The sequence below is a fragment of the Dermacentor variabilis genome, chromosome 1, assembly GCF_050947875.1.
Source record: "Dermacentor variabilis isolate Ectoservices chromosome 1, ASM5094787v1, whole genome shotgun sequence".
NCBI lineage: Eukaryota > Metazoa > Arthropoda > Arachnida > Ixodida > Ixodidae > Dermacentor > Dermacentor variabilis.
In genome coordinates, this window is record NC_134568.1 from 65,366,760 (window position 1) to 65,388,340 (window position 21,581).

At 42.0% G+C, this 21,581-nt stretch overlaps 1 protein-coding gene and 1 long non-coding RNA gene across 2 annotated transcripts in view; one reads left to right on the forward strand and one right to left on the reverse strand.

Annotated features, from left to right (window-relative positions):
- The first annotated feature begins 1,152 nt into the window (after window positions 1-1,152).
- The window catches only part of LOC142578778 (U3 small nucleolar ribonucleoprotein IMP3), a 46,595-nt gene continuing 26,166 nt past the window's right edge, over window positions 1,153-21,581 (forward strand). The window contains exons 1-2 of the mRNA XM_075688348.1: window positions 1,153-1,364; window positions 1,479-1,586. Of these exons, the coding sequence (XP_075544463.1) occupies window positions 1,228-1,364; window positions 1,479-1,586 (245 nt within the window). The 5' untranslated portion in view covers window positions 1,153-1,227. The remainder of the gene's footprint in view (window positions 1,365-1,478; window positions 1,587-21,581) is intronic.
- LOC142578786 (uncharacterized) overlaps window positions 10,648-21,581 on the reverse strand; it is a 30,015-nt gene continuing 19,081 nt past the window's right edge. Inside the window, exons 3-4 of the long non-coding RNA XR_012827319.1 lie at window positions 15,618-15,720; window positions 10,648-11,535 (exon numbers count right to left, since the gene is read on the reverse strand). This is a non-coding gene — a long non-coding RNA (uncharacterized LOC142578786). The remainder of the gene's footprint in view (window positions 11,536-15,617; window positions 15,721-21,581) is intronic.

A 21,581-nucleotide genomic window follows, 5' to 3' on the forward strand; every position in this document is an offset into this window, starting at 1 on the left:
CCTGACCGTGATTCCTGTCTATTCGCGCCCTCCTAAGAGACACGGGCACGGCCCCACTACAGTTTCTAGACGTCTCGGTGCTCGCACTAAGACAGGAGACGGTTAGGGCGCTCGTGTATAAATAAGGAACGGATACGATGTCCCTCAACAGTGACCCCTTTAAATTTTTGAGGTTCTTCACCGCAACACATTCTGTATGCTTCACCGCATAACACAACTGTATTGCGGCGAAGGTTAATTTACAGAAACAAATTAAGCAATAATTTTACCCTTGCCCAAGCAGCAGCGTTGCGTTTGATACAGCAACTGTTTTCTCTTTCGTTTTTTTTTTTTTTTTTGCGTTTCTGTTCAGTTTCTAAGGCACTACATACTAAAGTCGGAGCATGCATACACTGTGATGAGGGCGCGGTTCGCCAGCCCCATTCGAGTACCCCAAGGAACATTCTCATGGCAAGAATCATTCGTCAATTCGCATTCCAAACATTGGTCAAAAAAGCTTGACCTTATTCATGTTGCGGCGAATTACGACGAATACAAGTGGCAACTGGCTGGGGTAAATTGTCGTCTGCTGAAGTGCGAATTCGGCGCGTCTCTCGCAGAGGGCGCTAGAGACAAGGCACCTTTCAGAGTCGCCACTTGCTAAATGTCCATGCACGTAGCAGAACGTGAAACTATGGCAGTGTTTTGCATCATTTCTGCTTCGGTACCAAAGCGGCTCAGCTGGAGATGCCAAAACTTCCGAGTAGTTCTGAAGAGTTCTGAGTTTCTGAGTGTGCACCAGGTTTTCCACAACGTTTGTTTTGCATAACCTCCGAGATTGCAATGTTGATAGCCTACGAGCGTGCCACACCAGAAGTAAAAGTCTAGTTCATTCTACTTAAATAAAGCTAGGTTGCAAGAACATTTTAGTCGAGAGCGAACTCCACAACATTCGTTTGTATTAGAACAAAAATACAAAAAAAGATCGCGAAAAATTATGACGTCATAGCGGCCATTTGTGAACGTTGTTTGTTATGATTCATATCATTTTTAAATAATTTATTATTATTGCTGTTTCATGTAACCTACCTTAATTCTACTTATATGCTGCTTATAATGAAGGAAGTTGATAGTTACCGAACATTCTTGGCTTGACTTCGGTCCTTCGGTGATCTCTTGGCAACTGTGAAAACGATTCATTCGCAAGCGTGTGCACGGTTGCAGCATTGTGTTGCTACGACTGTCAGTATGGTTCGAAAACTGAAGTATCACGAGCAGAAGCTCTTAAAGAAAGTTGACTTTATATCGTGGGAAGTCGACAACAACCTCCATGAAGTAAAGATAATGAGAAAGTACTATGTTCAGAAGCGCGAAGATTACACAAAGTAAGTTTTGCCTGCCTGTTAATCGTGGCGGCGACCTCCGCGGGTTCAAGCATGGTGCATTCGCGCGCTGCACATGGATCTATGCCACTTACTCTTCGTGTGATATTTGTGCAGATACAATAAGCTGTCACGGGCTATACGGGATCTGGCGCGGAAGATCAAGGAGCTGGATCCGAAGGACCCATTTCGTGCAAAGGCAACCACCGACTTGCTGAATAAGCTGTAAGTTGTCAGCATATTCCTGTTTCTCTGGTATTGCCAGCTCCACATGCCTGCAATTGAGCCGATCTATGGTGTGTGTGTGTGTGTGTGTGTGTGTGTGTGTGTGTGTGTGTGTGTGTGTGTGTGTGTGTGTGTGTGTGTGTGTGTGTGTGTGTGTGTGTGTGTGTGTGTGTGTGTGTGTGTGTGTGTGTGTGTGTGTGTGCTCGTGTGACGTTAAAACGTTCAAGGCTATAAAGACAACTAGCCTTGCTGCTGGTCTATACAGATTGCCTGAGCAACGGCGACCTGAATATGACACCCCAGTTTCGTTTATTCTCGCCTTCAAGGCTTCAGAAAGCAGTGGTATTTCGTTAACAACGGCGATCCCATGGTAGGCTGGTAGTGTTAGTTTCTGCTGCTGTGTTGTGTGAAGCCAGTGCTATACCGAATTGAAGTGCATAGCTCCAACAGTCTAGCTGCAAAATGATTTACGGACTGCGTTGTCTGGGGCCGCTATCCGTATAATACTTTCTGTAGCATCGCAATTATATATATTTTGCAGAAGTCGCAGAGTTCTAAAATTGTGACGTGCACTGCACAATGACAAAAAAGTAGACACACAGAAACAATAACACTAGCACCAGAGTCACAGGTCATGCTTACAAGTAATTATGATGAATTTCTTATTAGGTTCTGAAATTTGAAAAAGAATGGCAATTTCTATAGCGTTTCACCAGTATCTTCTCCACTACTTGCAACATCAGATAAGGCCACTGTTGTTGATGTTACGCTATATTTTGTTCAAATTAGGCTAAGGGTGTTTTATCCCCATCTAGTCATTGGTATCATAAGGAGAGAGAGGGAAAGTAAATGAAAGACAGGGAGGTTATTAAGGACTAAGCTCAGTTGGCTACCCTGCACGGGGGAAAGGGGGGAAAGGTAAGGAATAGATTAAGATAAGAAGAGAAAGTCCACTTTTTATATCGCCAATATAGTGACAGTTCTCTGCTTTATATCACAGATGGTCACTCAATCCAGTAGCCTTCAGAAATCACAGCAGCGCTTTTGTGGCCTTTTGTAGCTGTGATATATGAGGTCATGGTCCCATGATCTTGTACAGTGGGAAAGGTTTTCCATCTGGCTAATTTAGAGATATGCGGAGGTCATGCCTTCCATTTTCAAAGGATGGGCAGTAGCACAAGTGTTTCATAGTCGTCTCAACACCACAGGCATTGACGCTATCGGCCATTACAATAAAAAATAAATAAGCATTGGTGAATGCAACACCCAGGCATAACCAACACAGCTCTGTTTCGTCACTTCGGGAAAGACCAAGTAACAGCTGCAGTTGCATAGAAGGGCCTAGAGAATGCAACCGTTTGTGAGTAAATTCAGATGTGTGCGATTTCTGCAATGTCATACGGTATGCTAGCATGCTTAAGTGCTGGGCTGCATCAGTCCTCGATAAAGGTATAGAAACCAGGTTCATTCCTTCATGTGCTTTCCTAGCAACTTCGTTGGCAAGGTCGTTGCTGTAGGTACTGCAGTGACCCAGCAGCCACTAAAACAATGTTGTGTCCTTTCACAATCACATGGGGGTGCGTTTGTCGTATCTGCAATGTGAGTTGTTCGCGGAACAAACGACGAAGAGCTGACAAAAGATACTCTGGACCACCTTTGAGTTGCAGAATATTGCCCACCGATTAGCCGGTTGGTGGTTAATATAATCAACAGCGCCTTGGAGGGAAACAATTTCTGAGCAGGATGATGTTGTGAAGTGAAAAATCTTGTAGCTGATGCTGATTGATTGTGATAGGATAACCACTGCACTAGTGGAGCTTGTCTTAGTGGAAGAGCCATCCATGTATATGTGGACTCGGTCAAATGGGAAAGTATGTAAACAACCTAGAGTTGCATGCTTCAAGAAGAGCGTAGGCAGGTCAGTCTTCTTTCTGATTCCTGGGGTAGAAAGGCGCACTTCAGGTTGTCACATCTTGAAAAGGGTCACATTTTCGTCCTTCGTCCCCATTTTTTGTCCTTTATCTCCACTGGGCTCAAATCCCAATGCCGCCAGGAAGCCTCTGTTTTGTTCAAATTGTTAGAGATGTGCCATGGCCCGTCGATTGATTGTTTATAAATGTGTTTCATCTCAAAAGAGGGCCCCATAGACCTTTGCTAAGGTCTCTGGGCGCCCCTTGTCCCACTACAGTTTTTGTGAAATAGACGAGCATCTGCCACTTCTGTGGGAGGCAAACACGTGCTGCTTCCAGGTACCTACCGGTAAAATAGGTACAAACACGCTCCCGGCATGATGCTCGGCAATTGCGGGAGTTCCAGACGCTTGGAAGTAAACCCACCTCATGGCAAGTTGGCGCTGTAGGACTGCCAGACTCCTTTTTGAGATTTGTGTAGTGTTTTGTTTGTCTTGGTTCTCACCCAATGAAGATAGCAGTCTGTATGACTCTCTCCCAAGCAACGCGCCCCTGGAAAGCCAGACGCCTGGCCGGAGGGGTTGCTTGTACTTGTCTTGTAAACCAGTGGGTGACCGGCAATGGGGATCGAACCATGCACCTCCTGCAGCCAAGCTAGATGTCCAATCCATAGGGCCACGACTTGGGCACTCTCCAAGAATAGTCGTCTTGAAGAAAAGAAACGACATCATAAAGTGGCTAGTATTAGCAGGGTTATTTGTGCAACAATAGTGCCTTGCTCTCTCAAGTCCTTTGTGGTCTGCAGAGCCTAGCAATATGTGCTATTACCCACCACGTTGGCTCTTTTTGTTCTTTTTTTTTTTTCACAATACTGCTAGCTTCCATTTGGAAGCCCAGGAAGGAGTGGTACAGACATCACGTGATTTCAAACTCTTTTTCCTCAAGGGGACAAAAAAATAATAAAAAAAGACAGCCTAATAGGCAAGACAAACATATTCTAATACACAAGTACAAAGAAATATGATGACGCCATCACATTTGCTGCCAATAGGTAAGGCGTGATAAAAGAGACACCAGAATATGTAACACAAGCAAAAGGAAACAATAAACACATGACATCACAAGTACGTCTGTACTGCAGATAAGAAGGAATCGGGAGTGGCTGAATTGACCACACTTTGATATGATGTTGTGCTGCTAAGCACGAGGTTGCGAGATCAAGTCGCGGCCGCGGCGTTTGCATTTCCATGGTGGCAAAATGCAAAAACGCCTGTGTCCCACGCATTGAGCGCGCATTAAGTATCCTCTGGTGGTCAAAATTAATCCGGAGTGCCCCACTATGGCATGTCACATAATAAAATCATGGTTTTGGCACATAAAACCCCAGAATCCAATTCAATATGTGCTATCTACCATAGATTCACCACACAAGTGTATACCAATATTTTTTTACCTTGGTTGTATTTATGCCATGCCACTTTGGGTTTGAGTGAATTCTTGGGTTCTACGTCCCAAAGTCACAATTTGATTTTGATGCATACCACAGTGGGGGACTCTGGAATAATTTTGGCCACCAGGGGATATTTAACGAGCCCGCAATGCACAGGACACTGGCGTTTTTGCATTTTGCCCCCAAGGAAATGCAGCTGCCGTTCCTGGGATTTGATCCTGCGATATTGTGCTTAGCAGCACAACACCATAGCTGCTGCACCACCACGGCAAGTACTTAAGGTTTCTTCGTCGATGTCTTTATTCATGGTGACACCACTTTCCACTTTGTCCAGCATGTTTGTGTAATTGATTTGTAAGATCATACAACTCGTTGAATATAAGAAGGCTGTCATATCCTGCACACACACAATCATCTTTCAGATTGTAGTGCCATTAAAGATAAAAAATTACAGCACCCATGGCGTCAGCCTCGGTGCTTTATTTGGATTTTCTGCGCCTAATGAGCTTGCTGCATGTAAAAAGGTAAAAAAGAGCTGACTTTTATTTGCAAACTGTGCACACAGTGTACTAGAGAATGATTGGCAAAAGGATTCACAGCTCAATGTCTTTATGCAATATGCTCAGGAGCATTGTCAGCATCACTGAGAGCCAACAGCAGTTGCTAGCACTACCTTCACTGCACTTAGAGACCTGGTGAGGGTTGCTTGCAGTCAGACACTCTATTTATGTGCCTATAGTAGCTCTCTCCTGAGCCTCCTACAGTTTGACCATTGTGTCTGTTGCTGTCCTTAACACTGAAAATCAGTTTTGCCTTTGCAGTGGTGCCAGTGTCTCTGTAACGAGGTAGAAGGCATTAGGCTGCAATTTCCCCACGAGTATCACATGCGCTTCACCATGCATCCTGGCTTCTTATATGGCCTGAATAACAGCTCGATGTACAGTGTCCACCTCATTGTTGCATATAGACTTTGTAGGAAATCAAGCCCTTCACAGGAGTAGAATCTTGAGCCACTCTTGCCTGCTTTTAAAATTGCATACCTACATTTTATCACACTTTGTGCATCTTTGAAAAACACCACCACGTGTGTTTGTCAAAGGGTTGGATGCTTTGTATGCCCAAATGCTAAGTTCATTGCATCCAGGTAGGTACAAGACTGACAAGGAAGATGGGATGGGTCTTATTCCAGTTCTCCAGAAAGTGGTCACCAGAAACATACATTCTTTCTTGCAAATTTTACATTGTAGGCACTTGACAACACACAACCTTTAACTCTTCGTGCTGTGCCGCTGAAAAAATAGTCAACTTGATCAGCAGTTTTTGACATGCTGCCATACAACTATTTTGAAGCTTTTTGATGACCCTCACCACCTACTGTAGATATTTGGAGACTGATGTTTCTGTTTTAGGTGCATTTGTTATGTGCTATCCTTTAGAAGAGTAGTTCTGAGGAATAAAGTATTTTCTCAGAAGTGTCATCAGACATAGCCTCCAGCGCATGTTTCACTTTACAAAACAAATGGTTCAGGTAGTGTTCTGTGAACATGGATTTTTAATTGCATAAACAGCGAGGACTGTAGATTATGCCAGACTGCCTGATTTTCTGCTCTAATTGCTGCACCTGACTGCCAACATCTCAAACTGTGGCACTGTATCCAGTCCGTGCACAACCACACAGTGGACATTTCATACACATTTCATGGCTGACATCCATTTCGTGCCCTTACTCTGTTTTGCTCAAGGTACTGTGAGTAGATCTTACAGAAGGGCCAATACAAAAGAGCATGTGACGCGGGTTGGGCTGGACATGCATTATGTCACCCAGAACCTAGAAGAAGTGATAAGGTAGTACATAGTACATGTTGTCTTCTCTATCCCTAATATGCTGTTCAGACTGCACGCTCATTGATGTTAAATGTACATTGGCAAACTCTTGGAATATAAGTCAGCCCCCAGTTTGCATAACAATGAAGATAAGTTTTTAGATATATTCTGTAACAGATAATGCACTTTTTTACGTAATAGTTCTGCGAAAACCCGCGAGGTGGAGAGAGGTAATTGGCAAAGGGAAAATGAGACATCCACCCAAACGCAGCTAAGTGCTACAGAGGAAACCCATACGGGTTCCTCAAAAGAAAAGCTTCGCAGTTGAAGAAAAATTTCTCCTGGTCCGGGATTCAAACCTGGGACCACCGCCTTTCCAAGCAGCTGCTCTACCATCTGAGCTAACCAGGCGACTAGCAGATGGCAGGCGAAGTCCAATTTATCAACAACTCAGAAGCAAAGAACAGAGTTTTTTTACATAATAGTTCTGTGGGAACCTGCAAGGTGGAGAGAGGTAATTGATGAATGGGAAATGAGACATCCACCCAAACGTAGCTAAGTTCTTTCTTTTCTTCATTTTTCTTTAAGAAGGACGAATTTCAAGAGTGGAAAGACGTCACAGATTTGGAACAAAATAAGTTATACAGATATTTGCATTGTGATGGCGTTGAAGAGATGGAAAGCTTGTTTGAATGGTGTAAGACTCGCAGCAAAAGGTTCCATTAGAATATCTTCAGTAGCCATATTTGTAGAGCAGCCACAAGCAGAAGCAGTGAAAGAAATCTTGGTGCAGCTGGTTAATTCTTCAAGAGCAGAAGACGTGCCTAAAGTCGGAGTCGTTGGAAGAGGTTTTGGTTTCTGCACAAAAATAGATAGACCTATATCAGTGAATTTTTCTTTTGAATAAAGTTTTCGCACATTAGATGGCATTAGGGATGCAGAACTTATGGAAATGTTGAGCAGGAGGGAAAAAACATTATCTTTTTTGTTCTTTAGGAAATCTTGAGAAAAATTGGAACTTCAGTAAAAATAGCTCATGTTTATTATTCCAGCAATAAAAAATAATTATCTTTAAATACATAAGATAGTTACGTAGAGAACACAAAGAAAATGGAATGTATACCTTGTTCTCTACTATGAAACATTGCTGATCTATTAACTTGGAGAAAAGTCACTCAGTGTCCGAGTCACTCTCGCTGGACACACTTGCATTAGAATCGATTGCGACTGCTTTGACACTCATATTGTGCATGTACGAGTTTTCCAGCGCATTTACTTGTGAGCCTGTTGCAAAGCTTATTATGAACATTTCCAGACAAAGACCAGTTTCGTTCATGACTGGCAGATGGCAAAGGTATCTGCAGCAGCCTAGAAGCTATAGGTGTCAGCAGCTGATGCAAAGGGCTTGCTACCGAGTGTATGCTTCCACGTGCTTTGCGTAGTACCAGACATCAGTTCTGGACCAAAATCTAAAGGGAATCCCGTGTTCCTACAATTGTTTCAAATGGGCACATTTTCAAACCTAAACTGAAAGCATATGATAAAGACACTTAATCATATGGCCTTCTCATTATCGTCACTTTAGAATCTTGTGCTGCACTTTATTTCTAACTTCATCTAAACACTTCATCTTTTTTTTTTCTTCTTTTTTTTTTTTCACTTGCCGTGGTTGCTCAGTGACTATGGTGTTGGGCTGCTGAGCACGCGGTTGCTGGATCGAATCCCGGCCACAGTGGCCGCATTTCGGTGTGGCGGAAATGCAAAAACACCTGTGTACCTAGATCTAAGTGCACGTTAAAGAACCCCAGGGGGTCAAAATTTCCGGAGTCCCCCACTACGGCGTGCCTCATAATCAGAAAGTGGTTTTGGCACGTGAAACCTCATAATTTAATTTTTTCCTTTTTTTTTCCAGCCCTTACATCTCTAGTTGGCTGTAGCATGTAGGGGCTAACATGTATCTTTGAAAATGTAGGGTGCTAACATGTTAACTCAAAAGTGGAGACAGCCTGAATTTACTTATACTACAAAATACAGATACTTGAACTGTTCAGTTGGCATCATTCAAATGAAGCTAAATGAAGCAATAATAGTTGCTTGTTTCATGTGACACTATTATTGCACATGAGTGTTACCCTTGCGTGTCATCAATTCATATTTAATTGAGCTAGAAGAGCTTCCAGCAGCAATGTTTTAAGGAATTGTGAAAGCCAATAGCTACTTTAAATTTCCATTCCCACCAAATTTAATAGCTCAAGTTCTAGCATTGTGCATTGCAGTGATTCTTCTTGAGTTTTAAAAGTGAAATGAAATGGCTAGTGATGTGTACAAGAGTTGTCACCTATACCTTTGCTATAATTGCTGTACCAGTATTTGGCAAATGTACTATAAATGTTTGTATCGCACTGGAAGACACAAGCATAATGAACAGAGGATGTAATTTTAAAGCGAAGCTATCTTTGTCTCTTTCTCCGACTTTCCCACTGCTGCTGCTGCTGCTGTGGCTGTGGCTGCTGCTATCTGGCACAAGCACCATGATGGGGGGGGGGGGGGTTCAGAGTGTGTGTATACATGACAGGAGTAAGGCAGAGAGGAAAGGCCACACAAGAAACTCCTTCGGACCTCACCGCCTTGAATCTCTACAATGCCCTCTGGAGCTCCCTGGGCATCACCGCTTTAGCCTCTTGACAGCTGTAATTATCCGTGACCACCCTCAAAAGCATTGCAGAAATGGCAGCACTTCCCTTTCTATTAACATGGGAGTCCAGAGGGAGACCTAGATAGAACTGTAGAGAGGAGGGAGAAGGGGAAGTTCCCATACAGGGTGGGGGAGATGAAATGAGAAGGCAGGGAAACCCTACTACTATAGACACGACAGCAGTTGCGGGGAAACTGGATAAACTTATGTTCAAGGTCCGGTACAGTACGTTTCTGCTATTTCTGAAAAATAAGTGCCATGCCAATATGTCAAGCAGACAAATTACGCAGGGCGTGCAGAAGCAGAGCTGCATTAATTAAAGCGCACTGCGACACTACAGAAGCGGTCAACCGTCAAATCAACACTTCTGTGCCCACTGCAGTAGCTTTGCGGCTATGGCATTGCTAGAGGTCGCGGATTTTTCCCAACTGTGGCAGATGCATTTCGACGGGGTGAAATAGAAAACGCATGCTGACTTAGATTTTGGGACACGTTAATATACACCACAGTGTCAAAATTAATTCGGAGTCTGCCACTACGGTGTGCCTCATAATCTGATTGGGGTTTTGGCACGTATAGCCCCATAATCCAATTCAAGTTTAATACTTCTGCCACAATGTGATGTGCCATGTGAGGCAATGACAATGCTCAACCCTCTCAGAGGTTATGAAATATGGCGCACAACAATGCCTCAAGCAAACACCTCTCTCTTTGTGTTTTATGTGCTACGCAGACAAACAGCAGTGGTGCACACGAGGTAACGTTTAACATCAACTCACCACTCTCGTGTTAGCCTAAACATTGAAGAAATTAAGATTTGCTGTGAACATCGCCGCTCTTTATCATCAATCAAAGCAACCAGCACAGAAAGCTTCGCTTACATCAATTTCCACAGTGCGTGGGATCTGCATATATATATATTTTTTCTTTCTTTTTTATCTGTATATTTGTCAAACTACTGCAGTGGAAAGCCTGATGCCAAACTGTGTCTCTAACAAATAATCTGTGTATGGCGGGTACCTTCACAATGACCAAGAGCTGGACCACGCTTCGTCTAGGCTCCAGGATTAATGGGCTGAACCAGGCCAAGTCGCGCCAGCTACCAATTTTTCGGGGCGTGCCAGAAATGAATGGCTTGTTCTGTGCACTAGTCTAAAAATATTCTCATTCTGCCTTTATACATATGTTTTTATTTCACTACAGGCATGATGAACACATTAATGTTGCCGCTTGAGGCTTGCCGAGTTGCATTTATCTTAGTTAAGTCTCTGGAGTAATTTAAGCCCCGACCTAAAGTTTTCTTAAGGTACGTTGACATTTGCTTCTGCGTCATAGACAAGGACATGCGTTTCCTTGATTACCTAAATAGCATTGAACCTTCCATCAAGTTCACCAGGGAAGAATAGCAGAATAGGTGCATTCCCTTTGACGCACTTGTGATGCATGCTCTCACAGGCCTCTCCTTCAGCACCTACCGAAAGTCGTCCCATTCTGGTTGGTACTTGGACTTCGAGTCAGTTCACCCGATGTCTCACCAATGCTCAATGGATCGTTCACTAGTTGAATGGGCGCAACACACCTACGCCATTGGACATCAGACCACCAGTGCTTAGTACCATTGAAGAAGACCTGACAAAGAATGGGTACCCCAAGCATTTTATTTGAACTACAACCAAGCTTAGGAAGACTAATCAGCTAACAGCCAAGCAAGGGATGAATGCTCCAGCATGAAGACAGAAGCACGCCGTGGTCTCATATATGTCTTCCAAGTTAAGCCCTTGCTCTTGTTTTTAGGCGGCATGGTGAACAGATCGTGCATGTCCTAGCAAGCAAGCTTAAATGTTACCTGATGAACATGAAAGATCCCAAGTTTCCTCGGCATCGTCTGTGAGCTTTCTTGCATTGATTGCAAATCGGTATGATGATGATAAAAACATTAACTTTGGGGAAGGGAGTAAAGGGCAGAAGCCCTTAGTCCAGGGCCTCTATGATGTCTGCGGCGATTGCCTAGGCCTGGTGCATGATCTCCCGCCGTGCCTCAGGAGTCCCACCATGAAGAGTCATCTCCCACTGCTCCATGGTGAGCATGTATATGGGTCGGTAGGAAGAGAAGATAAGAGTGGAACATAAATTGGTATATATATTGGTGAGAGCAGAATATTTTGCAGGCGCCTCAAGCAGCACAAAAATGATGTAGCCAAAGGTCACGCACTGACGAATGCTGTCGCAGAGCATGCCCAGAAGGCAGTTCACAAGATAAATGGGGACAATGCGTGTATCGTTGCCACGGAGAAGCACCTGACAACAAGGCTTAATCTTGAATCTGTAATGATCCAAACCAGAAGTAATACACTGAACAGGTCATCTGGCACACTCAGGGACATGTGCTCCCAAACTTTTCATTTTTTATTTTAATTATGGTCAGTGTCCTGTTTATTTTCTAATGAGATCAAGTAAAATGTTTGGCTGGTAAGTCATGTTTCCTGCTCAGATTGCTGGCAGCCTACATTCTGCCAGAGGATCAGAGCGATGAACTGAATTCGCCTCAAGTAAGGTACTACATTTTTGGATTAATCCAATTAAATCTAGAAAACGCTTGCTAGCCAAAAAATGGGCAATTCAAACTGATCCAAAAGAATCAAAATTTTGAGGCGCACAGTTGTGTTCAAGTGACTCTGCAATGACTACATTTGCAGAAAAAGGTGCGAGATGAAAGCGGTCTTTGTGACAACGAATTGCTTACACAAACTGCTTATTAGGGTGACGTTCCAAAGGAAAATCAAAATTGACTGCTCATAATAATTAAGGGACTAGAAGCTGAGTCTTTTTTTGTGCGATATGTATCATCACATTGTTGCGTGCTGCTAAATTGATGCAGTGACACACCTGCGACACCTTTATGCATGTGTTGACTGCATGCTTAACATTGTAATTGAGAAGAAGTGGTGTGAAGTCATTAAGAGCTTCTGAGAGTACTACAGTGCTGCTGCAGAAAAGTGGAGCTGTGCCGTATAGCAAAGTATTCCTCATGACTTGTAGCGTACCAGCAGATCATTCTGGTAACACACTGAGATTGAGAATCTAAACATGGAGATAGAACTGCCAGCAGCATTCGACACATAAATTCAGCTGTTTACTGCAGGTTTATTGCTGAAGCATGACACTGCCTTGCTGGCAAAGTAATGTCACCAGGCGTATGCCATTGAAGAAATTGTTGAGTCCCTAGTTTTCTGGAGGATAGATTGTCAAGGCTGTCCTGTCCTTTCATGCACTAAGCCGCACCTACTGGCTACTGTATTCAGTGCAAACATTGAAAAAGCATTCCCAATGTTTTGCTCCATAAATTGAAGAGCATGTGCTTTAATAACGGATTCCAACATTGGTAAACGTGTATTTATAGATTGCAGTAAATTGGTGAAGGCAATAAACCCTTGTGGTATTGCTCTTTATTTTTCCTTTTTGCATAATGGGTTTGCTTTAGCGGTGGATACAAAACTAAAAAGGTGGATAATGCTAGAAAGGCCAAAAAAGCACTGTGAATATCATTGCACCATGAAAGAAAGCTTTCAGAAACTCAGATTTTTGCTATTTTTGTCTATCTGGTGCTACTGATAAGTGAACAGATTTATGTCAGTGTTGCTTGGAGATGCTTGCACCTTTGTCTTAAACATTGGCCATAAATGAAAAGGAATTGAACTCCCCCTTGCATGATAGCCAGTCCTTGAGTTTTTTTTTTTCATTTTTTTTTTTTTTCACAGGTTCAATGTGGTTTCCTTCCACAGCTCATATGCATGCAGCTGCAGCCCTGTCCCACTTCCATAAGCACAGCATGATACAGTTACATGGGTGTTTCCGGCTTTCCGTCAGTTTGAATGAATATATTGCCATGTTTATTGTTCTTGTTAAAGTGGTGATGGTGGCCTTACAGTGAATTTTACTTGCATTGCTGCACACCCCTGTAGTGCAGATACAAGAGATAGATCATTAGCATCCTTCAGGCAGAAGTGAGAGCGCACTGGCAGGCTGCAGCGTGGCAGGTGCATGTGATGATGAAGCATGTTTCTGTACCGTGCCAGAAGACATTGCTGCTTCAAATTCTTTCCTAAAGGACTGCAGCACAAGTTTAGGCGTGATAATCTCGTGTCCCACTGACGGCCATGGCCGCTGCATTTTTATTAACCTCTGCAGCATTGTTCCTCACCTCTATCCCTTGTCCATGCAGTCCACAGAGCTCAGCTTCTTGGAACAAACTCTTAATTTCACTCCTTTCCTTGCACACACTCACAAAGCGACACATAGACAGAAGCAGCAGGAAATGGTTTGCTGTGTGTCCCAGCTAACATAAGCCAAGCTGTTCAATGGAAAAGAAGTTTTAAAAAACAGTGCAAGATACAAGTAAACACCTATGATGTTCAGTCATCAGAGGTCTGAAAAGTGATCGCCGCAGGTATTAAAATCAAACCTTGCATCGTGTCTTCTTTCCCTTTATTTTCCCCCGCTTTTTCTGTTCTTTCTTTTTCCTTTTTTTCGTCTTTTTTTTTATTTAACAGCTTGGCTAACGTTAGCAGAGACACCCTATATATGATCATCCAGAACTGTGCCATTACTTTGAAGATTCATCTATGTTTATATGGTTATTCACTGTGTGTTTATTTTATGGAGGCAAATTGTTATAGATAAATATACTATTGTAAAGAAGATTCATGCGATGCCATAGTGAAAGTATTCTGAGTAATGTCACAAGTGAAACCGGTAAGATTGCTCACCCAAGTGATATCACTCACCCATTCAACATAGAATGGTTAAGGATGGGAGAAAATGCGTGGAGAGGTGTTGGTATGACAGGCATGGATCTGACGTCCTTAGAATCTGTTTATAAGTTAGAGGGTATACACGAATCATTTAAAGTCAGCCATTAATATTCCTTCCTTACCACTCTGATGTGTTCGTATGCAACCGTAAAAATTGTTTCAGGGACCCTTTCATAAAGTAGATGCCTACTGTCCAGAAAATGTTCTGCAATTGTGGTGTTGATGGAAAGATCATAACACACAATATCAGAATGATAGAAGCAGACATGGTTTTGTCCCTTAAAAATGATATCTTCAAATTGGCATAGAAATTCAGGCAGAGATTACCTCAGTTGACTTACTGTGGTCAAACATAGTAGTGAAACAGGTTTAGATATGTGCCCTTTGTGTATGCCTTAACTGCGTACAAGTGCATTCTGCTTTGTGACAATTTTTTTTTTTTTTTTTTTTTGCTAGCTTTGGGGACTTTTGCACCTTTACCCCTTAAGCATTTCGGACCAGCCTAGCTCGTCCACCACAATCTTCCTATGTTCTATATGATTTGGATGCACAGAGGGCGTCCACTTAGTTTTTCTTATAGTGCATAAATGGCTGCACAGTGTCAGCACTGCATGTGCTCCTTGTGTTTTACTACATAGATGACAGCACTGTTTAAGTGTTCAAAGGCTGCATTTGTTTGGCCTTCTTGTTCTGCTACATAGATGGCAGCACTTTGTTGGCACTCAAATGCCACATTTTTGAAATTGCACTCTTTGGGCATGTTTTAGCAAGAGGCTTTGAAGGATGGTAAGAGCACTGTGGCAAAGCTCTGTGCCCTTCCATGCTTTATGAAATTTCACACACTTCGTGACCTGCCTTAGCAGCGGCAGAATGGATGAAATACTTTTTTTGGTCTTGAACATTGCTTCTCAGAATAGTTGATTTTGAAGCATTGTAAAATGAACCATTTTCCTCATTGACGATTATACCGCTTATGACACTGACAAATACGTGTGTATTGCTTAGCAAAGAGATAAAATAAGGTTTGCATGTGTAAAGTAAGAAGCAAATTACTTAATAATGCTCTTGAAGTGTTTCGGAAAAAAGGGAAGTTTGAACGTAATTATGCCATAAAGAAAAGCAAAATAAGCTCACTTTTGGCCAGAGTAATAAAGCGCTTAAAAGGTTAACTTTCTGTGCAATTAGAGCGCTGCAAAGAGTTTTTGCTGAAAAGTGCATTGCTTTGCTCCACGTGTTAGGGTATCATCAGCTACACACTGCGTAGAGCCAATTATTGACCACCTGGTATTTCAGCTTGCATGTTTCTTACATGCTTCTTCCCCTTTTCCCCTTCTAACTCACTTGAGGATTGTTGTCTCCATTCTCTTGCTGTGTGACTTTTCTCCGAGCACTTGTGTTAGAGGCTGTGTCTCATGTGCTCTCCTGCTGCTTCTCCTGAATGGTGCTGTGATTAGGAATAAAGGATAGACTAGTTGGCATGACATTATATCTAGCTTAGCTACTTCAATCAGAATTTGAGTGATATGTGCTAATGAGCTGTTTACTTAAACAGATTGACAATTGGCCAGAATGTATTGAGACGTTGATGGAATTGAAATGACCATTTTTTATAGTGATAGAATTCAGCACGCTGTTCACGATTTAGGTAGGAATTATAATTTTAAATTGGCAAAGAAAGTCTCAAAAACCAGTAAGTGGCAAGGCCTGGTAGTGAAATCTTAGTACTTCGGATGTAGTCTGAGATTACTGTATTCAAGTCGGCTGTTATTAAGTACAATATTATTATTGCTTAATATTGCAGTTGCTATATTGTTTGACACTGCGCACACATGGCTATGGCAACACGCTGAACTTGGTATCACATGTAAAAGCATTGTGTCACTTTCGATCTGATTGGTTTCGTTTTGACTGGTTAAATACCAAAGAAGTTGGACAGGAAACCATGAAAACACGTAGCTATTATCACAGAAATACTTTAAGAATTCTGAAAATATTAATCGCAGGAACATCAACTTCATAAACAAAATGATATTGTCTCACATTATGGCCACACTTCTAGTCTGCCTCCCACTAATGCCGGCATATAATCGCTATCGCACTCACCTATGACCGTTTTTGGCATGCTTCCAGTCAACGACTACAACCTCAGTGCAGATAGAAAAATTCTAATAAAGAATGTTCCACAGCATTTTCTGTGTTACCACTTCATGTTTAGACACTGTACAATTTGAATTCTACAGCATTAATGAGAGGGTAGCAATAGTCGTAATAAAGCTGAATAGAAGGTACAGAATAAAGGTAGTGCAAAGCTATGCTTCAACCTCCAGTCACGATGATAAAGAAATAGAACAATTGTATGAAGATGTTGAATTAGCGATTTGAAAAGTGGAAACTCAGTGTACTGTAGCCATGGGCGACTTCAATGCAAAAGTGGGGGAAAAGCAGGCTGGTGAAAAAGCAATTGACAACTACGGCGCCGATTCTAGGAACGCTAGAGGAGAGATGTTGATAGAATTCACAGAAAGGAAGCAGCTGCAAATAATGAACACCTTCTTCAAAAAGCATAGCACCAGAAAGTGGACCTGGAAAAGCCCTAATAGTGAAACAAGAAATTAGATTTCATACTTTTTGCCGATTCCAGCATAGTGAATGATGTTTAAGTGTTAGGTAGAGTAAAGTGCACTGATCACAGGTTGCTGAGGTCTAGGATTCACCTCAATTCGAAGAGAGAAAGAGTAAAATTGGTAAAGAAACAGGCCAACCTATATGCAGTAATGGTAAAAGCAGATCAATTCAGGTTGGCACTTGTAAACAAATATGCAGCCTTAGAACAAAGAGATGAAGATGACATAAGGCAATGAGTGAAACCGTAACTAGGCTGGCTTCAGAAGCAGCAATTGAAGTGGAAGGTAAGGCACCAAGGCAACCAGTAGGTAAGCTCTCCCAAGTAACAATGCACCTAATAAAGAAACGACAAATGAAAGTGTCCAACTCAAGAGATCAGGTATAATTCGCGGAACTGTCAAAACTGATCAATAAGGCGAAAATAAGTGCTATTCAAAGCTATAACATGAGAAAAACTGAAGAAGCCATAAAAAATGGATGCAGCCTGAAATCAGTGAGAAGGAAACTTGGCATAGGACAAACCAAGATGTATGCACTGAAAGATAAGCAGGGTAATAACGTCAGCAATCTCGAAGATATAGTAAAAGCAGCAGAATTCTATACTGACCTGTACAGTACCCAGAGGAGTCTGGATACCTCAATTAAAAAGAGTAATGAACAGGATACAGAAACTTTTCCTATAACGAGCAATGAGGTCAGAAGGGCCTTGCAAGACATGAAACAAGGAAGAGCGGCAGGAGAAGATGGAATAACAGTTGATTTAATCACAGATTGTGGATACATAATGCTTGGAAAACTGGCGGCTCTTTATACGAAGTGTCTGTCGACTGCAAGCGTCCCAGAAAACTGGAAGAATGCAAACATTATACTAATCCACAAAAAGAGAGACGTTAAAGAATTGAAAAATTATAGGCCCATTAGCTTACTCCCAGTATTATATAATTTGTTTGCCAAAATAATCTCCAATAGAATAAAGACAACTGTGGACTTTAGTCAACGAAGGGAACAGGCTGGCTTCAGGAAGGGATACTCTACAATGTATCACATCCATGTCATTAATCAGGTCGTCGAGAAATCTGCAGAGTACAATCAGCCTCTCTATCTGGCTTTCATAGATTACGAAACGGCATTTGATTCAGTCAAGATACCAGCAGTCATAGACGCATTACGCTTGCAAGGAATACAGAACGCTTGCGTAAATATCTTGGAAAGTATCTTCAGAAATTCCACAGCTACCTTAATTCTCCACGAGAGAAGTAGGAAGATACTTATAAAGAAAGGGGTCAGACGGGGAGACACAATGTCTCCAATACTATTCACTGCGTGCTTAGAAGTATTCAAGCTATTAAACTGGGAAGGCTTAGGAGTAAGGATCAACGGCGAATATCTCGGCAACTTTCGATTTGCAGATGACATTGTCCTGTTCATCAGCACTGGGGACGAGTTACAACAAATGATTGAGCACCTTAACAGAGAAAGTGTACGAGTGGGGTTGAAGATTAATATGCAGAAGACAAAGATAATGATGAATAGCCGGGCAAGGGAACAAGAGTTCAGGATCGCCAGTCAGCCTTTAGAGTCTGTGAAGGAGTATGTTTGCCTAGGTCGATTACTCACAGGGGACCCTGATCATAAGAAGGAAATTTACAGAAGAATAAAAATGGGCTGGCGCTCATTCGGCAGACATTGTCAGACCCTGACTGGAAGCTTACCGTTATTATTAAAAAGAAAGGTGTACAATCAATGCATTCTACCGGCGCTGACATACGGAGCAAAAACATGGAGTCTGACAAAGGGCTCGAAAACAAGATAAGGACCGTGCAAAGAGCGATGGAATGAAGAATGTTAAGCATAACGTTGAGAGACAGGAAGAGAGCGGTAGAGATCAGAGAGCAAACAGGGATAACCAATATTCTAATTGACATTAAGAGAAATGGAGCTGATAACAATAAAATTCAAACAGCGCTAGACGACAGGACCAGAAAGAGGAGGAGACAAACACGGCGCTGAACTTACAACTGATTTATTTGAAGTAAGAAGTCAACTTATACGTACAAAACTGGTCACACATGCGCCCGGTCATACATTGATGATCAGATACAAACTCCGGACAGCCAACATACACACGCGATGTACCTGCCTTGCAATCTACTCTTTATGCAGCAATGCCATTTCTTTCCCTGACAAGATTAAAGATGTTTTGCTAACGCAACTATTAGATTTTCTGATGATATGGAATGCTTGAGCGACTTCTCTGGTAGTCTTGTCACTATGAAAAAATAACAATTGTGTGCCATCAAAGAAAGGTACGCATTTACAAATACTGCAATGCTTTGCCAGGTTAGTGTCTTTTTTGTCCAATGAATTGGCATGCTCAATTAGTATAATATTGATGCAATGGCCTGTCTGGCCTATGTAAGTTTGACCACAAGATCAAGGAATTTGGTAGACAGCTCCCTTCTTGCAACAGATGTAGTTACTGACATGATTTACCTTGCATGCAGCATTCCGTTTAAAGCTATCCTGCTTCCTCTGAACTGCTGCCCCTAATTTACCCAGCTTCATCGGAGCAGAAAAAAACGACCCTCACACCATACTTGGCCCCTACCCTCTTAAAACGATGTGACAACGCGTGCTCGTAAGGCATGACAACAACTTTTTTCCCTGCAACATTTTCTTTGGGCTGTTCTGTACATTTCAGCGCTTTTATAATCTTATTAGCACCAGCCACAATTACAGAATCTGGAAAACCGGCCTCTCTGCATCTCTGGGCTTGGACCATCAGGCTACTGGACATTTGATGAGTACACGATTTTTTGACAGCCATACCAATACATCCTGTTAGAATTCCGAATTTAACAAGCTTAGAATGACAAGACGCTTAGTTTACAAGAGGTTTTTCACTCCTGGGAGCGTATCACCAGTATACATGGTTAGACAAAAAGGTCAAATTCAGATCTAAGAACTGCAGGACGTTCCTCTGTGGGATCTCTTGTGTGAAGCTCAGTCCAGACCGATGCTTAGAAAAAACATCGAGTAAGTCAGGCACACATTCAGCACCCTTAGACCTAACTAAAATTAGGAAATCATCCACGTATCAAAATATTCGAATATACCTTCCATTTAAGTCCTTCTCTACTTTCCTGTCAACATAACTTAGAAAAATGTTACTAAGTATTGGGGAATTCTGGCACCAATACACACCCCCGACTTTTGCTTGAAAACTTTATCTTCCCACATTACATAGGTATTCTCTAAATAAAAGAATAAAAGTTCCATGAAAGACCCACTCGAAATGCCACAATTATTATGGAATGCGCACTCATCATTTTGGTCTGAGATGCAATTCTGAACACATTGCAGAAGTTGATGCAGAAGTTCGTGTTGTCTCCTCCTCTTTCTGGTCCTGCCGTCCAGCGCTGTTTTAATTTTATTGTTACCATGGAACACCAACTCACCCAATCCGCTGCCCTTCTGCAATGGAGCTGAGTAGGTCATGTAATGCGTAGGTTAGATAACCGGTGGACCTTTAGGGTTGCAGAATGGGTGCTAAGAGAAGGGAAGCGCAGTTGAGGATGGCAGAAGACTAGGTGGGGTGATGAAATTAAGAAATTTACAGGCGCTAGCTGGAATCAGTAGGCGCAGGACATGGGTAATTTGAGATTGCATATTATTATTATTATTATTATTATTATTATTATTATTATTATTATTATTATTATTATTATTATTATTATTATTAGACACTCTGACCGGTAAGTTTTCCATTGCATTAAAAAAAATAGGTGCCATGCAAATTTGTTGTCAGTCCCTTTAACTAAACTTTACTAAAGTGGCTTTTAATTGCTCTGTTTGGAGGACATGTTGCAGCTGTGGCATTGAAGTTGGTTATTGCTGGAGTGATATCCACTAGCCATAAATCCCCTAATTTCGGAAACCTAATTCCACTAACCATAAATCCAGAGACAAGCACCTGTTTTGAGATATCCATCCATGAAACATGCAGTAAAATGAATTGGTGTCCCATGCAACAATTTCTTAAAAGCTTTCCTTGTGCACTGAGAGACAAAATATCTAGGGTGTCTAGTTCATATTGTGATGCAGTTTTGAAACGGACATCTTGAAACTGGTGCAACACTCCATCTCACAAGTCGTTTGCAACACTGGAAGCTGCAAGACTCGGCCAATAAGAAATCCGAACGCTTCTCTAGATGTGTTCATCCAGGCCGCGCCATCTACTCATTACTGTAATTCGTGGCATATACGACATGCATGCAGAAAGATCCTAATGTATCGCATATTGTGGTAACATATCATGTATGTACCAAAAAAAAAACTCTCTCACACCACAAATAATCGGGCAGTTACACCCGGAACTATATTCCACTGCGCAAGGATATTACCTGTGTATTCCTCTTACCTTTGGCAGTGTGAAAACAACTTGGGAGGTGGAATGTAGTCTCAGGATATCTACTCGATGGACATTCTTTCAGTAGTGACTGGCTTCAATTGTATGAATTCAGTATGAGCCCTGAAGTTGCTACATAATTAGAATGTCAATTAGGAATTTTGTTCAAGCTATTCTGAATAAAAAAGCACTCCTTGGTATCTGCTGCTTATGATGTGTTGCCAAAAAGTAAGGTTGGATTCATCTTTCGTTTTATCTGAGCTGAAACAGGT